Below are 16,166 nucleotides of genomic sequence, written 5' to 3'. Positions count from 1 at the left end.
TACATCTGATGCTTGGAATAAACTGCAATCTAAACGTCCAGAGCTCGTTCCACTGAACGCGATGCTGCTGCCTCCCTGTAAAGCCGATCTCTGATGTCAGTGGGACTAACCTGGTTGAATAAAAACATGATTCTGACCAGATTTTAGAGATAAACATGCTCTCTGATGAAACTCTTGAATCTTACTCTGTTTCCTCCGTTCATGTCAGCTCCGAACCAGACGGCCTTGTTGGCGTTGGGGCTGGATTTGGTCCACCAGGCCTTCCTGGGGATGCTGGTCGGGTTGGCCGAGATGCAGGTTTCTCCGGTCTCCATGTTGCAGAAGACCCTAATGGCGTCTTTAGTGCTCCCCTGGTTTGGATCGATCCAGTAGTCGCCTGCATCCAAGATAAAAGACAAACGAGTGAAGATCAGATGGAAAGAAGCAGCAGACAGCAAAAAGCCGTAGAAGTGGAGGCTGACCGCTCTTCTTATGGGGGTAGCACTGCCTGATGTCCTGGCAGGTCTTGGCTGGGTTGGTCTTGCTGCCGTCGGGGCTGCGGAGGTTCTGCAGATGTCCGCTGAGCGTCTTCAGTGTGGCGTGGACGCCGGTTTCTGCCTGCAGGATGGCAGAGTTCTTGTTGGGAAGAGCTTCGTCTTTGTTGAACTCCGGAGGTGGAGGAGGATCGGCGGCCGCATCGTATTCAGAGAACTCCACGGCTTCTGGAACGTCACCGTTACCGTCGTAGTCGACCGGGGCAACCAGGAGGTCCTCCATGGCGGCGGTGGGAGGTCCTGGAGGGCCTGGAGGGCCGGTGGGTCCAGGTTCACCAGGAGGACCCTGATAGAGAATGAAAATGGAGAATCAGAGCCTCACTGACCAGAAAGATTAAGAACTGAAGAGAATAAATAAACATCAACATCAGAATCCATAAATAAATAAATAAATACACATCAAGGAGACAAACTCTGGAAATAAACCACAGAAATGCAGATTAAAGTTCCAGATGCAGCGAAAACTCAGTAATGCCAACTTTCACTGGATTTTGGTTGATTTTTTGTGATGTTCTTAAAGAAACTATTTTAAGTTTTATTGACATATATGTAATCACTTTTGATATTTTTAGGATTTTTTGGAAGATTTTTACTCATTTTTTGAAAATATTTACAAGAATTTTCTTGCCACATTTTTTTAAAATAAAACTTTTAAGGGAAACTTTTCAGGAATAACTGGCATTTTCTTCCTGAAAGTTTTGCAAATTTTGAGAAATTTGGGGAATTCTTTTGCTGAATTTTTGGAATTTTTCAGACAAGGAAACCAGATTTTTTTGGTGCCTGTAAATGAGGACAACAGGAGAGTTAACCTGGGTGTGAAATGATGAAATATCTCCTCCAAACATGGATATTTCCTCTAAAATTCCAACTCCTCCAGTCAGAGTAGAAATGTTTAGTTTGAGTTAAATCTTGAACCTGAGCTCCGATGTCTCCACTGACTCCTCTGCTTCCAGGAGCCCCCATCGGTCCCGGCTGTCCCATGTTTCCTTCCTTTCCTGGAGGCCCTGACACTCCTGGAGGTCCCTGTGTGGTTAACAGATGTCCAGCTGATAATACTGTAAAATAAAGTGATTTTGTTTATGGGTTTGTGTGATTTTAAAGATGCCTTACTCTCTGTCCAGCTGGTCCAACTATTCCTATTGCTCCTGCATCTCCTGTGGCGCCCTGAAACAGAAATCAGGATTTATTAAACACCCAGACTGAACTTAGTAAAACCGACACACATGAAGGATCCGTTGAGTTCTGGTTGTCTGACTCAGCCTTGTGCAGCTTTAGATGCCAGATATTTCCTTACGGTTATTCCTGGCAGGCCGTGGAGGCCGGTGAACCCTCGGTGTCCTTTCTGACCTCTCTCTCCAGGTTCTCCAGTGGCTCCTTTATCTCCCTGAGGCCCTTGAGGACCCTAAAAACCAGAACAGGAAGACAATTCAGCACACAAAGTCTTATTTATTCTGTTTCAAACTTTTATTTTGTAGATCAAAACGGTGGTAAACTATGGACTGACCACTTTCCCTCGAACTCCAGCTGGTCCTTGAGGTCCAGGAGCTCCTCTGGGTCCCTGAATTAAAACCATCAGAGAACGTTTGTGACGTCCAGAGGTTTGTGTTTTAATGTGTAAACAGCAGACGGATCATTAAATGTTGGAAAATACATTCAGCACAAGTTTGTAGGAGTTCCACAAATGTAAAGAGTTAAATATGTAGAACACACTAATGTTTAAAGGTCTGTTTCTGTATTTTATGATATTACTGTTCAAAAGTTTGGGCTCACTTAGAAATGTCCTTATTGTTGAAAGAAAAGTGTTTTTTTTCAATGAAGATAATATTAAATGAATGATAAATCCAGTGTAAATGGTCTGTATTTATATAGCGCTTTACATGATACGTCACATTCACACACTGATGGCGGAAGCTGCTATGCAAGGCGCTAACCACGACCCACCAGGAGCAGTTAGAGGTTCAGTGTCTTGCTCAGGGACACCTCAACATGAGCACGACAGGCCGAGGATCAAACCGGCAACCTTCCAGTTACAAGACGACCACTCTACCCACTGAGCCATGCCGCCCATAAGCGTGGGGCCCAGTGTAGACATAGTTAATGTGGTAAATGACTGTTGTAGCTGTAAATGTTTAATGGAATATCTCCATAGGGGTACAGAGGAACATTTCCAGCAACCATCACTCCTGTGTTCTAATGCTACATTGTGTTAGCTAATGGTGCTGAAAGGCTCATTGATGGTTAGAAAACCCTTGTTCAGTTATGTTAGCACATGGATAAAAGTGGGAGTTTATCAGGATGAACCCAGACTTTTAAAAAGTAGTGTATGTGGAGTCACATTTCTTCAGTTTTACCAAAACCTGTTGGTTCCTATTAACATATTCTACATATTTTTATTGTTATAAAATAGCAATTGCTGACTAAATAAAGTGCAATAGAGCCGGGTTCTGCTCCAGGTTTCTTCCCTGTTAAAAGGGTGTTTTTCTGCCACTGTCTCCTTTGGGCTGCTCTGGGGGTCAGGCATATGGGTTCTGTAAAGTGTCTTGAGACGATTTGACTGTAATTGACGCTATAGAAATAAAATTGAAGTGAATTGAATTGAATAAAACAACATTTGAAGCTACTTCCTGAGTGAAACGTGCAGACCATAAAATCCATCCAAACACATTCTCTGTTTATAAAAGTGAACAAAAGAACATTTTAAAACTTAAATCTGTAAAAGGCTTCACAGTTCATGGTCAAACACCATCATCCTGAGACTGTTCTAAGTTGTTTTCTGGTTCCATGGAGACACATGGATTTCAGAAGGTTGAAGAGGTTATTTAGACTCACGTTTTCTCCTCTTTGTCCTGGACTTCCAGTTAAACCCACCGGACCCTCAGTACCTGCAGACCCGGTAACACCAGCCAGACCCTCCTGACCAGGGTTCCCCTTATCTCCCTGTACACACAACACAGTAAATACACAGCAAACACACAACCCAACACAAACACACACAGACTGAAGATGACAGAATCTCACCCTCTGTCCTACGAGACCGTCTTTACCAGGAGAACCTTCAGCGCCAACGATGCCCTGAACAAACACAGGATGACATGAGAAAGATCTGAGAGGAAATCATCTAAAACTGGACACATGGTGGCAGGAAAGCTCAGAAAATACAACAGAAGAAGGACAAATCTGTCACATTAAAGGCTGAATCGACTGTCCACTAAATTTGTTGTTTTTTTCCAAATATTTGCTTAAATTGAAGGAAGTTTTTAGACAATACAAGTGCTGCTGCTGCACTAAAATGACAAAACCTGCAAAGTCTGTTTTAATAAATACAGACTTAAAAAGACGAGTAAAGCAGTGTGTTTATGGACAGAGAGGTTCAGTAGTTTATGAGGAATGAGCAGCATGATGGAGCCAAATGAAGCTCTGAGGCTCTGAAATGATAGAAAAAGAATTTGAAACTGGTAAATCTGGATCCACCTCTGTGGACTTCAGGGGTCTGGAACTGGAAATATTCACAGCATGAAGTGGTTGTAAAAACAGAAGCAGCTGATTGTGAGGCGTTCAGGTGGAACCGTTTCCAGACTGAGTTGATTTTAAATGGAATCTAGAAAACATTTCAGTGAAACATCTTGAATAAAAGCAGCTTTCAACAGCACCAACCTCAGGTCCAGCATCTCCTCTGGGTCCGGTGGCTCCTGGTAAACCCACTCCTCCAGCAGGACCTGGACCTCCCCGAGTTCCAGCAGTTCCTGGTTTTCCTGGTGGACCCTGAGAGACCAACAAACACTGAAATATTAAAGACCTGGACCTCTAAATAATGAAGAGTAGATCTAATGAGCAGGTTTACGTACAGCAGGACCCGGCAGACCCAGCAGACCTCCTTCTCCTCTCAGACCAGGCTGACCCACCACTCCTCGCTGTCCAGCAGCTCCAGCAGGTCCTGGAGGTCCGTCTGGACCCTGATGAGGAACCACAGGAGATAAGAAGAAGGTCAGAACCATGAGAATTCATTGGTGCAACAGAAACCCGTCGCTACGTCTCACCGGAGGACCGTCCTCTCCAGAGTCTCCCTTCTCTCCAGGACTACCGGCTGGACCTGGAGGTCCGCTCTCACCCTGACGGCCCACAGCTCCGTTCTCTCCACGGATCCCAGCAGGACCCGGTTTACCTGGAGCTCCGATGGGTCCGTCAGCACCGACGGCACCCTGGAACAACAGGAGAGGACACTGAAGACCTTTCTCACACACACATGCTTAAAACAGAACAAAGAAGGAAAAAGTAAACTCTGCAAACATACAAACACACTGGACTGATAAAGGAATGAAGTCCTGAAGGCTGAAGATTGTGTGGCTGTGTGATGATAATCAGACATGTTTTCAGTATTACTCAGAGACTGGTTTCCATATTTTGGTTTATTTATAAGAACAGGATCTGTGTGTAGTTAGAAGAAACATCCATTTACACATTAATGCCGCTAATATTCAGCCGTCAGACTGAGAAATGGAAAAATCTCAGATTAAAAATCTCTACACGACAGACAAATATCAACATGAGTCAACGGATCAGACGTTTAGGAACGGTAAAATAAAAACTATCCAGACAGCTGTGATGGAATGACTCCTGCAGTTAGACCCTGATCCCTCCTGTCTCCACGGGATCATTTATAACCAGAACTAACAGAGCGACTGCCTCCATGTGGATCCGTCTGATAAAATAAAGCACCAAACTAAACTGCTCTCTGTGATGTTTTCAGACCAATGTTGTTGCTGAAATATGAAGAAAGTCTTCAAATCGTTGTGTGCTTATCTGTTTATGAGATGGTGCTGAAAGTAAAAAGCTGTTTGGTCCAACATAAGATCACAACAGTTACAGAAAAACATGCAAGAAGTTCATTCAGACAGAAAGCCGAGGTGTTCAGATGCTCCTGGATCTATATTTATCATCTCTAACAGCTGATCTTACATGTTTTTAAATCAGTGTTTAATAAAATAAAACCTAAAATATTATAAATGAACTTTCAGTTTGTTTCTGTGATATTTATCAAACATCACAGTGGAAATCCATCGTCTGATTTCATCCTTCTGACCAGATAATTTATCAGTTTTACTCCAGAATAATCATGTTTTACAGAAAAACTCACAAGAGCGCCGGCTGGACCGACTCCTCCAGGTAACCCAGGAAAACCAGGAGAACCCTGCAGGAAGAAAACACCTCTGATGACAGGAACTTTCATGAAAAATAACCTTTAAGTAAAATAACACAGAAAGGGGGAGTCAAACCCATCGTAGTTCAGGTTCCACATACATCCCAGTTAAATCCTAACATAATGACCTGGAAACAACCACAACTCCTCATGTTTCAGTTGTTTTAGAGGAAAAATGTCACTTTTAAGGAATTACTTTTTAAATTAAACACTGAACAGCCTGAGATGTGTTAAGAAAACAGAGTGTGTACAACATTTAGTCACAGCTATCTGGAACTGATGATACAGTGTTTAACGTTGAAAAAGGCAACAAAAAAAAAAGCAAAAACAAGACAAAATATGACAAAAATGAGACACAAAACAACAAAAGAACAATCTAGTATTTTACTTGTCAACTTGTCCAGAAATGATTTTAAATTTATAGTTTTACTAATTTACAATCTGCAGTTAATGTCTTCTCTGTAATTTTTACACTTTGAGGACCGGATTGGACCCTCTGGAGGACCACTTTTGGACCACGGGCCTCATGTTGGACCCTCTGGAGGACCACTTTTGGACCACGGGCCTCATGTTGGACCCTCTGGAGGACCACTTTTGGACCACGGGCCTCATGTTGGACACTCCTGGTTTAGAGTCAGACTGCATTAAAAAAACGGATCAGAACTGAAGCCTGGACTCACCGATGGACCCTGAGTTCCTCTGGCTCCTTTCAGTCCAGCCACACCAACAGGACCCTGAAAATACAGAACACACTCTTTATATTAAGTCATTTTTTATAAATTATGTAAAATTATCCACGTTATTCTGACGTTTATAGGAGAAGCTGTAAAATCAGGTTCAACTGCATCATAACAACACTTTTTACAGCGTAGATGAACACAAAGGGCTTGTTTCTAAGACGGTTTTATTCAGCTGAGTGTTGATGAACACCTCACAGACGGACGTTAATCACACATATGTACCTGAGTTCCTGGCTTCCCGGCCATCCCCTGGGGTCCAGGTGATCCTCCTTCTCCTTTCTTTCCTTCCTCACCTGTCTCACCTTTAACTCCAGGCTGACCATCAACTCCCTGGAAAGAACAGGAAACAGAGTTAGCCTCCTTCAGAATAAAGTTCATGTTCATTTGGAGTTAAAAAGGTTCTTTTTTTTAAAATAAGTTTTAGAGACTTACAGGAGTTCCAGGGAACCCAGCAGCCCCAGTAGGACCAGGCTCACCAGTAGAACCCTGTAAATAAGGAATGGAGACATGGTGAGGAAAATAAAAACTAATATCCACCAAATAAACTCAACAAAGTTCCTCTCACAGTAATTCCTCTGGAGCCTCGACGTCCTGCAGGTCCTGGAGGTCCAGTTTCACCCTGAAATAAAGAACAAGTCAATATAAAGATAAACAAACCACAGATACAGCTGCTATTTAAGGCAAAGACACCGGTTCTGTTCTGTTGCAACAAGATGCTCAGAAGTAGAGTCAGCAAGGTTTGCAAAGACAATATAGAAAAATACAGTCAAATATATTAAAAATTCAGTAAAAAAAGTAACAAAATATAGTAAAATATATCAAAATATTTCAAAAATACAGTAAAAACATGGAAAAAATATAGTAAAATACAATTAAAATATATTTGAAACACCGTAAAAATACAGTAAAATATAGTAAAAATGCACAAAACAACAAACACTACAGTTCTAAAGTTTGGGGTCACTCAGATAATTTCATGTTCTCCATGAAAACTCCCACATGTTTAAAAGCTAATAATACAAACATTCCTGGGTTAAACTGCAGGTAAACTTCATGTTCTCACCTTCTCTCCATTTGGTCCACTGGAACCAGCAGGTCCAACAGGACCAGCAAGACCCTAAAAAATACATCAGAGTTTAATTTTACACAAAAGAAAAATGACTTTTTTCCGACCTTAGTACCATCAGGTGAAATGTTTTGCTTCAGTCTGCTGTCCTGTCTGGTCGGGTTGAGGAGACTCACCCTGGCTCCATCAGCTCCAGCTTTACCTTCAGGTCCTTTATCTCCAACAGAACCCTGTCCAGAGATAAACTCGTCTTAGAACCTTACAGAACCCTCTGACGATCATGGATCTGGTTCTATGCAGACGATCCAGTCTTATTCTGTAACTTACAGCATCTCCCTTTGGACCTGAAGGTCCTGGTATTCCTCTTTCTCCAGGCATCCCCATCAGTCCTGGACCTCCTGGTTCTCCTCCTGCTCCCTTTGGACCAGGGTTCCCCTAAACCAGAAGATTATTGTTATTTTTTCAGTATGAAGTTCTTAAGGTTTCAGTGTCTTCAGGTGTTTGATGGTTCTGATACCTTTGGCCCATCTGGTCCTGGTCCACCTGGACTACCTTTGGGTCCCTGCAGCCCGTTGGGACCGATTTCACCTCTTTCTCCTGGAGGACCTCTTTCTCCCTGCAAGGACAACCAGAACAAAAGATCTACGGCCGGTTCCAGGACTCTGGTTCATCCACAGATATTCATAGTGCATCTATGAATACCATCTCCCCAACACATCATCATCTCTACCACTCCGTTCTTCACTGTCAGGACCATGAATCCACTGTGGAAGTTCTGGTCAGGTTCACACCAGACATGATGGACTCTCTTTGAGAAAAACTATTTCATCTGACCAAAGAATCTTCTCCCAACATTCATCAGGATTTTTTTCTCATGTTCTTTAACACGGTTTCATCTTCAACAGCAACAAGAGTGTTGTTCCTGTCCTCCACACAGAGGTTGATGTTCTGAAGGTTCCTGAGCTTCACAGAAACTCTAGAAATCCCTCTAGCAAATCTGAAGCAGCTGCTGTTTTTCAGAGCTGCATTATGAAAGTAGTTCACTTTTTGTTGAATCATTTTAAGAAGACAACCACTGCAGCTCTGATTAGTAGAACTATGACTCCTTCTAGACCTCCTGATCAGTGGAACTATGACTCCTTCTAGACCTCTGATTAGTGGTACTATGACTCCTTCTAGACCTCCTGATTAGTGGAACTATGACTCCTTCTGGACCTCCTGATTAGTGGAACTATGACTCCTTCTAGACCTCCTGATCAGTGGAACTATGACTCCTTCTAGACCTCTGATTAGTGGTACTATGACTCCTTCTAGACCTCCTGATTAGTGGAACTATGACTCCTTCTGGACCTCCTGATCAGTGGTACTATGACTCCTTCTAGACCTCTGATCAGTGGAACTATGACTCCTTCTAGACCTCTGATTAGTGGTACTATGACTCCTTCTAGACCTCCTGATCAGTGGAACTATGACTCCTTCTAGACCTCTGATTAGTGGTACTATGACTCCTTCTAGACCTCCTGATTAGTGGAACTATGACTCCTTCTGGACCTCCTGATCAGTGGAACTATGACTCCTTCTAGACCTCCTGATTAGTGGTACTATGACTCCTTCTAGACCTCCTGATCAGTGGAACTATGACTCCTTCTAGACCTCCTGATCAGTGGAACTATGACTCTACACTTCATGGTGATTGGTCCGGCCAGTTTTAGGAGCATCCAGCCTCGAGCCTTATGGAGGGTAACTAGACCCACCCTGGCAGAGAATTAAATTCGTTGCCATGGGTTGTCTAGCGCGGCTAGGCTAGTCTCCTTCATCTCGGACGCACGGACGCACGGACGGAGGCCAAACCTATATCCCCCTTTTCCACTTCGTGGAGGTGGGGGATAGTAATAAAGGAAACTAAATAAAAGCTGCATCATAAATCATTGCTGTGAACAGTAATTATCGGGACTTACTCTTGGACCTGTAGCTCCTCCTGCACCAACCTCTCCAGCAAGACCCTTCAAATAAAACAACATTATGTGTAATTTCATATAAAACAACATTCTGAAGACACGTAATCCTTTCAGCGTTGTTTAATAATAATAATAATGATAATAATAATGTCCTTTGGTCGTACCTCATCTCCTGGTTTTCCAGACTCTCCAGGAGGACCTGGTTGTCCGGGCAAACCCTGGAAACACAGTTTTATTTAAGAATAATGACAATAACAGACAGAAATATCCATCTAATCATTAACATGATGGTATTTTAAATCAGGTTTATGTCTTTCTCAGAAGCACTGAAACATTCATGATGGAAGCAGCTGGTGGAGCGTAATATAGTCAATAAATGATGTCATATAAAGCATGAAGCATCAGATATTTAGGCTTAAAACTACAGTTAGTTGTCCTGCAGTGTTCTCATCCTGTCCTGGGAAACAGGTTAAAGACACGTTGAACATAAAAACACGTCATCATGGAGCTCCAATACGATATTTTATCAGATCTTCATACCTGGAAGCCGTTGACTCCCTGAGGTCCCTGCTCTCCTCTCTTTCCTGCTGGACCCTAAACAAACACACATTGAACAGAACATGATGTAAACCTAATGAACTCTAATAAATAATGAGATTATCTCAGCAGAGTTTGAAGCTCACAGCAGGACCAGCTGGACCAGCAGCTCCTTCCTCTCCATCTTTTCCATTTGGTCCCTGGAGGACAGTGGAGACATCAGTGTATTTATACATTATATAATAAAGAGAGTTAATTAAAGTATTATAGCAGTGAGAATAAGTCACCCTTTGACCAGGAACTCCAGGACTTCCAGCCTCTCCGATCTTACCAGCATCTCCCTGAAAGACACAACAGATAGAAGCACCTGTTGAGTTACTGGGGAGATTTTTATCTGCATTTATATCATTAATCCTCACATTTTGTTTTAAATATTGTCTTTAAGTTTAGATTTTCACTTTTAAAGAGTAACTCAACTTGTACGTGCACCACTGTTGAAAAGTCTGGAGTCACTTAGAAATGTCCTTATTGTTGAAAGAAAAGCTTTTTTTTCAGTAACGATAGCATTAAATGAATGATAAATCCAGTGTAGACATAGTTAATGTGGTAAATGACTGTTCTATCTGGAAATGTTTAATGGAATATCTCCATAGGGGTACAGAGGAACATTTCCTGTGTTCTAATGCTACATTGTGTTAGCTAATGGTGCTGAAAGGCTCATTGATGGTTAGAAAACCCTTGTTCAGTTATGTCACAATGCTATAACAGCCCAGTGCATGCTGGGTAAACTCCTTCCTACTGACTGAGAAGCCCTTGGGTCCCGGCAGGCCCATGGGTCCAGCTGAGCCTCGGTTTCCAACAGAACCAGCCGGGCCTTGTTTGCCGTCTTCTCCTCCTGAACCCTGGAAACAGACAGGAAGTTAAACTGAAGCCGACGTCAAACAGAAACTCTGATGAGCAGACGAGGAGTTTGATGGAGAAACGTCGTACCACTGGTCCCAGTTTACCCTCTGGTCCCTGAGCACCGATCAGTCCTGTGAGTCCCTGGAAAATAAAGCCACATTAATCAGTGTTTTGTCAGCGATGAGCATCAATCCTGGAGGATTCTGATGTTTCCTGTTTCATTCCAGGTCGATTTTATCTGATTTAACGTCTGCTTGGTTTGGATTCTGTAATGTCTGAAGGGAAACTTGAATTAAATTGAGTTTTTCTGTCACATAAATTGAAAAACAAACTGAAATGTGTTTGGAAATAACCAGTAACTCCTGAATGATTTTAAATGGGACAGAAAATAAAGAGTAAAGTGGACGGCTTTTAGATCTGACTTTAACTCATCATTTAGAACTTTATGTGGCTTTGAGGCGACTGCAGACAGAAAACCTTTATTTTTAGAAAGATTTCCATACAGCAGGTTCTTATTTGTTTCCAGATTTTCCTCTCTGGTGTTTTTCTCTTCTGTTCCTCACAAATTTATTCACGTCAGCAAACTTGTCTGTGTATTAAATGAAGTGAAAAAACATAAAAGAACCCTTAAATTACAGTAAATGACGTCCTGTCAGGTGATTAGTTGTGGAAAACGGGATGTGTTTGACTAATTTCACATCTCAGTGATGATGCTGATACATGAATACCACGTAGCTCTACAAAAAAGTGTATTTTTATCAATATATTTGTCTTTGTAGCTACAAGTTAAGAAATTAAATCACGTAAGATTTACAGGAAGAAGATTTTCTGCTGCTGTGAAGCTGAATTAACTGTCTGAGGAAATTTGTGACATAAAAACATTTGCAATAAATAAATAAAATCCACATATTAACATGCGTAGTCGTTTCTGTCTCACCCGAGCGCCAGTCAAACCCGGCTCTCCGTTGCGTCCCGGATCTCCAGGTAAACCTTTAGCTCCGGGGGTTCCCTGAAGGCCTCGTTCTCCCTGAGCTCCCTGTCCACAAAAACACCAGAGACCCAACATGAACACGCTTATTAGCACAGCATGTTCAAAAACAGGTTAAAAACAGGTTTACGGAGCGTCTTAACGCACCAATCAGAGGCAAAGATACCCAGAAATCAACAATAAAGCTAAATAAATGTACAAGATGCAAAATGTCAACAGTAAATCAGTGAATACAACTAAAATAACAATAATTTATGGATTTGTTGATCTGTTGCAGGTGAGGAAGGTAATAACTGACCTTTTGTCCTGGTAAACCGTCGGCTCCGGGGAATCCTCGGTTTCCTGGAGCTCCCTAAAAAACATCTGGGTTTAGTTCCAGCAAACACCCACAGGAGTTTATAAAACGTGTCTGACGGTTAAAGGATCGTTTAATTAATTATTACAGTTTCTCCTGGAGGTCCTGGAGGTCCAATGGATCCAGCATCACCTCGGGGGCCTCGCTTCCCGTCCTCCCCCATGGGGCCCAGAGGACCCTGAGCTCCGTGGTCGCCCTGGAAACGGAAAAATCAGACGGTCAGTGAAGCACACACTGGAAAAAAGAAATAAATGCAGGAGAAACTACAAATATGGCAGCCATGGAGCCAGAAAGAACGTCTTAAAACACAGAGGGGATACTGTAGGATTCAAAAACTGAAAAAATAAAATATAAAAAAATAATATGTTAGAATATTCCTGTGTACAGTTTCAGTCTCATTTTGTACAGCCAATAATAAGTTTACCTGTAAATGTGACATTCAAGCTGATTTAAATAATTTAAATAAATAAAAGTCTGATTTTGCTGTCAAATGTTACAATTTTTTTATGGTTTAATGTGTAAATTAATATTTTTTAACTATTATCTTATTTTGCAATTTAAAAAACAAACAGGAAAAGTCTGTAAAATGTCAACGTAAAAAACTGAATTTTCCCTTTAAATAACAGAAAAAATATCAAATAATTCTGTTTGATTTTTAAAATTACAGTTCAGATTTTGTGTTCTTATAGTCTATAAATCACTCCAGATGAACTTTCAGGACATTTATTTTTATTTATTTTTTAACTCACTCGTTCTCCCTTCAGTCCAGCTTCTCCTTTGAATCCAGGAACTCCGACTTCCCCCTGTGGAGCATCAGATAATATTAAAACATTTTAAAAAGCAGAGATTTGATTAAAAACTAAAAGTAAATAACGGCTCTGGTACCAGTTGTCCTTTTGGTCCTTCTGCTCCGGTGGTCCCCTGGGGGCCGGGGGGCCTGAGGGCCCCAGGAGTCCAGCTGGACCCTGAACTCCAGCCAGACCCTGAGAAGAAAAACCATTAAAACCTCACAGATAACAGGTTTAAAGACTAAACCTTTTCCTGGAAGTTTTGACTCACTGCTTGTCCACGTCCTCCCGGAGCTCCGTCAGGTCCTCCAGCGCCCTGATTAGAAATAAAAATCATCCAACAGAATGAGGCAACGTCACAGATTGATTCAGGTAATAAAAGGAGCTTCTGGTAGAAACCATTCAGTCCTCCATCAGGTAAAGACATGGAAAGTCTCATCTTAACACCATGAATGTTTACAGAGTTACAGAGAAATGGGAACTAATTTTCTACTTTTAATTTACTTTTTCCATCATTTCTGAGCCTCAAACCTTTAAATGTTCAGGAAATCTTTCAGGGCTGAAAAACACATTTAAAGTCTGTTAAAAACTGACACCAGATCAGTTTTACATCCACTAAAAGTGCCACAATCTGAAGACTAAATCTGTTTTTTGTCCATTTTTCTGGGTGAACTTTAAGCCTCTTATCAGTCTGTGTGATCGATGGTTGGTCAGAATATAATGATCATGAAAAAGGAACATTCATTTATAGAATATAATGATCATGTTTACCTACATCTGATACCAGGATCATCTAACAGAAACAGAACTATTCGTTTATGTAATTTATCTTGAGGAGAAACAACTTGACATCATTTGTCTTTTCTCTGATGAAGGAAAAGGGTTCTCAGAGTTTAAGTCCTGAAATTGAAAGTGTTTAATTACCTGATCCATTTCTATGTAGTTCAACTCTGAAAACATTCCTGATGTGAAGATAAATCTCTGCATGTCTTCATTGAACACATTCACAGTGAATCACTGACTGGTTTGTTCACTACAGGACCAGTAAATGTGAGTTTCTCCTGGCATCAGGAGCAGTAAAGGATCATCTTATCTGGTCTTAGGTCTTACCTGCTGCCCGGTGGGTCCCTGGGGTCCCACATGTCCAGCGTCTCCTCTGGGTCCCTGCTGTCCTGGACTTCCTCGGACCCCCGTCGGTCCTGCTTCACCCTGCAGACGTTCAGGTCAAATTAGAGGACTTAAAGTCAGCTTTATGGAGAAATTCACAGACAGGATTTAAATCTGTAACTGGAACAGACGAGAAAACGACGTCTGCATCCAGCCTGAGTTCATTTCTGTTCCACTGGGAGATAAATACCGAGCAGATCAAACATTATATTATTATTATTATTATTTATGACCTGATCAGTCTCACCTTCATTCCTGGACTTCCAGGGAATCCTGGGATTCCTGGGATTCCCAAAGGACCCTGTAAATAAATGAAAACTTGTTTAATATTCAAATTAAACTTCACATTCTGGTTGTTCTCAGTTTACATGATGCTGTAGAAATCAGCCAATCAGTGAAGAGAAACAGATTGTAGAGGCGTTCATTAATCGATTAAACCGCTGAACTCAAATTTATGGATGTTTTTCTTCACTGTGGGTTCATTTTTCACAGCGATATAAAATCCTGCATCTCTATGGAAACGGAAGAGAGAATTCAAACATCTTCTGTGCAGAATGACACGGTTAGAAGAACAAAAATCATTTCAAAAACATCAAAAAGCTGAATTTCTTTGATTATTTACTGTACAAAAAACATAAAAGTCTAGAATCAACCAGTCAAACATGTTTACAAGTGACTCTGTTTAATATCTGATATTTTTAATTCGTTTTCATACTCGTCTGTGAAAACACTGCCTGCAGTTCAGCCAAACAATCCCTGAGCTTCAATCATGGAATTATTTCATCACGTTATTATTTGGTTAATAGTCAGGCCATTTATTTATATGTTTGTTTGTTTTTCTGTTTCTTTCTAAAAAAAACGATGTAATGTTTGTGATTTTTTTAAAGCCAGCATGTCTGGCAGCTGAAGATGAATCAACAAAGAACTAATGCTGCCGTTTTTAATCATCTGTTCAATCATCTCTATGAGCTGTTTGGAGCACATTTTATTTATTCCTCTACTGATGGATGAACTGGATATCTGTGGATGTTGGTCAGAAGATGTCAGCGTGTGCTTGAGATGTTTTCTGATGAAACATTCAGATAATGTTCTTGGTCCTCACCAGAGGTCCTGGTTTACCAACATGTCCGGGTGTTCCACGTTTACCCTGACAGAAGAAACACAAAAAACGTCTCAAACTTCAAACATTTCTTTGTATTTCTGCATCTTATTTTATTCTGGATGTCTGTTTCGTACCACGGGACCCGTCGGTCCGGCTCGTCCTCGTTCTCCCTGCATCCCAGCCGGACCCTGAAACAAACAAACGCTTCAGTATCAGAGTTCTAGTCCTGGTTCTGGATCTACAGAAGTTCTACCCACCACAGGACCGGGGGCGCCCATCCCTCCAGGAGTACCAGAAACCCCCTAAAGAACACAAAGAACAGCTCTGAAGAGAAGAAAACACCTCACATTTCTGGTTTGATTTCAGACAGTAAGGGGAGGTTTGATGTTAGAAGTACCAGCTTTAGGTTCTGGTTCCATACCTTGGTTCCTGCTGCTCCAGATTCACCTCTAGGCCCGACCAGTCCAGCAGTTCCCTGGAGGGAACATTTAAAATCACAAACTGCTCACATCAAAACATGAATATTACTGATGATAAACCAGGATTTACTTTGTGTCCTTTCAGTCCTGGGAGTCCTGGAAGTCCTGGGAATCCTCTGGCGCCCTGAAACCAAACAGACCGAGCCTCAGCGTGTTCCTGCTCATCATCCTGATTACAGCTCATTTATCTGCTCATTTATCTGCTCATCATCCTCATTTATCTGCTCATTTATCTGCTCATCATCCTCATTTATCTGCTCATCATCCTCATTTATCTGTTCATTTATCTGCTCATCATCCTCATTTATCTGCTCATCATCCTCATTTATCTGCTCATTTATCTGCTCATCATC

At 41.6% G+C, this 16,166-nt stretch overlaps 1 protein-coding gene across 1 annotated transcript in view; it reads right to left on the bottom strand.

The window, feature by feature from the left end:
• Window positions 1-16,166, bottom strand: part of col5a2b (collagen, type V, alpha 2b) — a 42,519-nt gene that overhangs the window by 1,249 nt on the left and 25,104 nt on the right. Inside the window, 41 exon segments of the mRNA XM_022204023.2 lie at window positions 186-376; window positions 462-819; window positions 1,449-1,556; window positions 1,644-1,697; window positions 1,828-1,935; window positions 2,038-2,091; window positions 3,363-3,470; window positions 3,552-3,605; window positions 4,188-4,295; window positions 4,379-4,486; window positions 4,571-4,732; window positions 5,668-5,721; window positions 6,411-6,464; window positions 6,693-6,800; window positions 6,903-6,956; window positions 7,036-7,089; window positions 7,534-7,587; window positions 7,713-7,766; window positions 7,864-7,971; window positions 8,054-8,152; window positions 9,495-9,539; window positions 9,659-9,712; window positions 10,035-10,088; window positions 10,178-10,231; window positions 10,319-10,372; window positions 10,835-10,933; window positions 11,022-11,075; window positions 11,872-11,970; window positions 12,221-12,274; window positions 12,366-12,473; window positions 13,027-13,065; window positions 13,068-13,080; window positions 13,163-13,260; window positions 13,337-13,381; window positions 14,176-14,274; window positions 14,480-14,533; window positions 15,335-15,379; window positions 15,469-15,522; window positions 15,592-15,636; window positions 15,756-15,809; window positions 15,884-15,937. Of these exon segments, the coding sequence (XP_022059715.2) occupies window positions 186-376; window positions 462-819; window positions 1,449-1,556; window positions 1,644-1,697; window positions 1,828-1,935; window positions 2,038-2,091; window positions 3,363-3,470; window positions 3,552-3,605; window positions 4,188-4,295; window positions 4,379-4,486; window positions 4,571-4,732; window positions 5,668-5,721; window positions 6,411-6,464; window positions 6,693-6,800; window positions 6,903-6,956; window positions 7,036-7,089; window positions 7,534-7,587; window positions 7,713-7,766; window positions 7,864-7,971; window positions 8,054-8,152; window positions 9,495-9,539; window positions 9,659-9,712; window positions 10,035-10,088; window positions 10,178-10,231; window positions 10,319-10,372; window positions 10,835-10,933; window positions 11,022-11,075; window positions 11,872-11,970; window positions 12,221-12,274; window positions 12,366-12,473; window positions 13,027-13,065; window positions 13,068-13,080; window positions 13,163-13,260; window positions 13,337-13,381; window positions 14,176-14,274; window positions 14,480-14,533; window positions 15,335-15,379; window positions 15,469-15,522; window positions 15,592-15,636; window positions 15,756-15,809; window positions 15,884-15,937 (3,327 nt within the window).

Source organism: Acanthochromis polyacanthus, chromosome 22 (genome assembly GCF_021347895.1).
Source record: "Acanthochromis polyacanthus isolate Apoly-LR-REF ecotype Palm Island chromosome 22, KAUST_Apoly_ChrSc, whole genome shotgun sequence".
Taxonomy (NCBI): Eukaryota; Metazoa; Chordata; class Actinopteri; family Pomacentridae; genus Acanthochromis; species Acanthochromis polyacanthus.
Note: the sequence above shows the minus strand (reverse complement) of the source record. Positions and strands in the feature narration are given on the sequence as shown.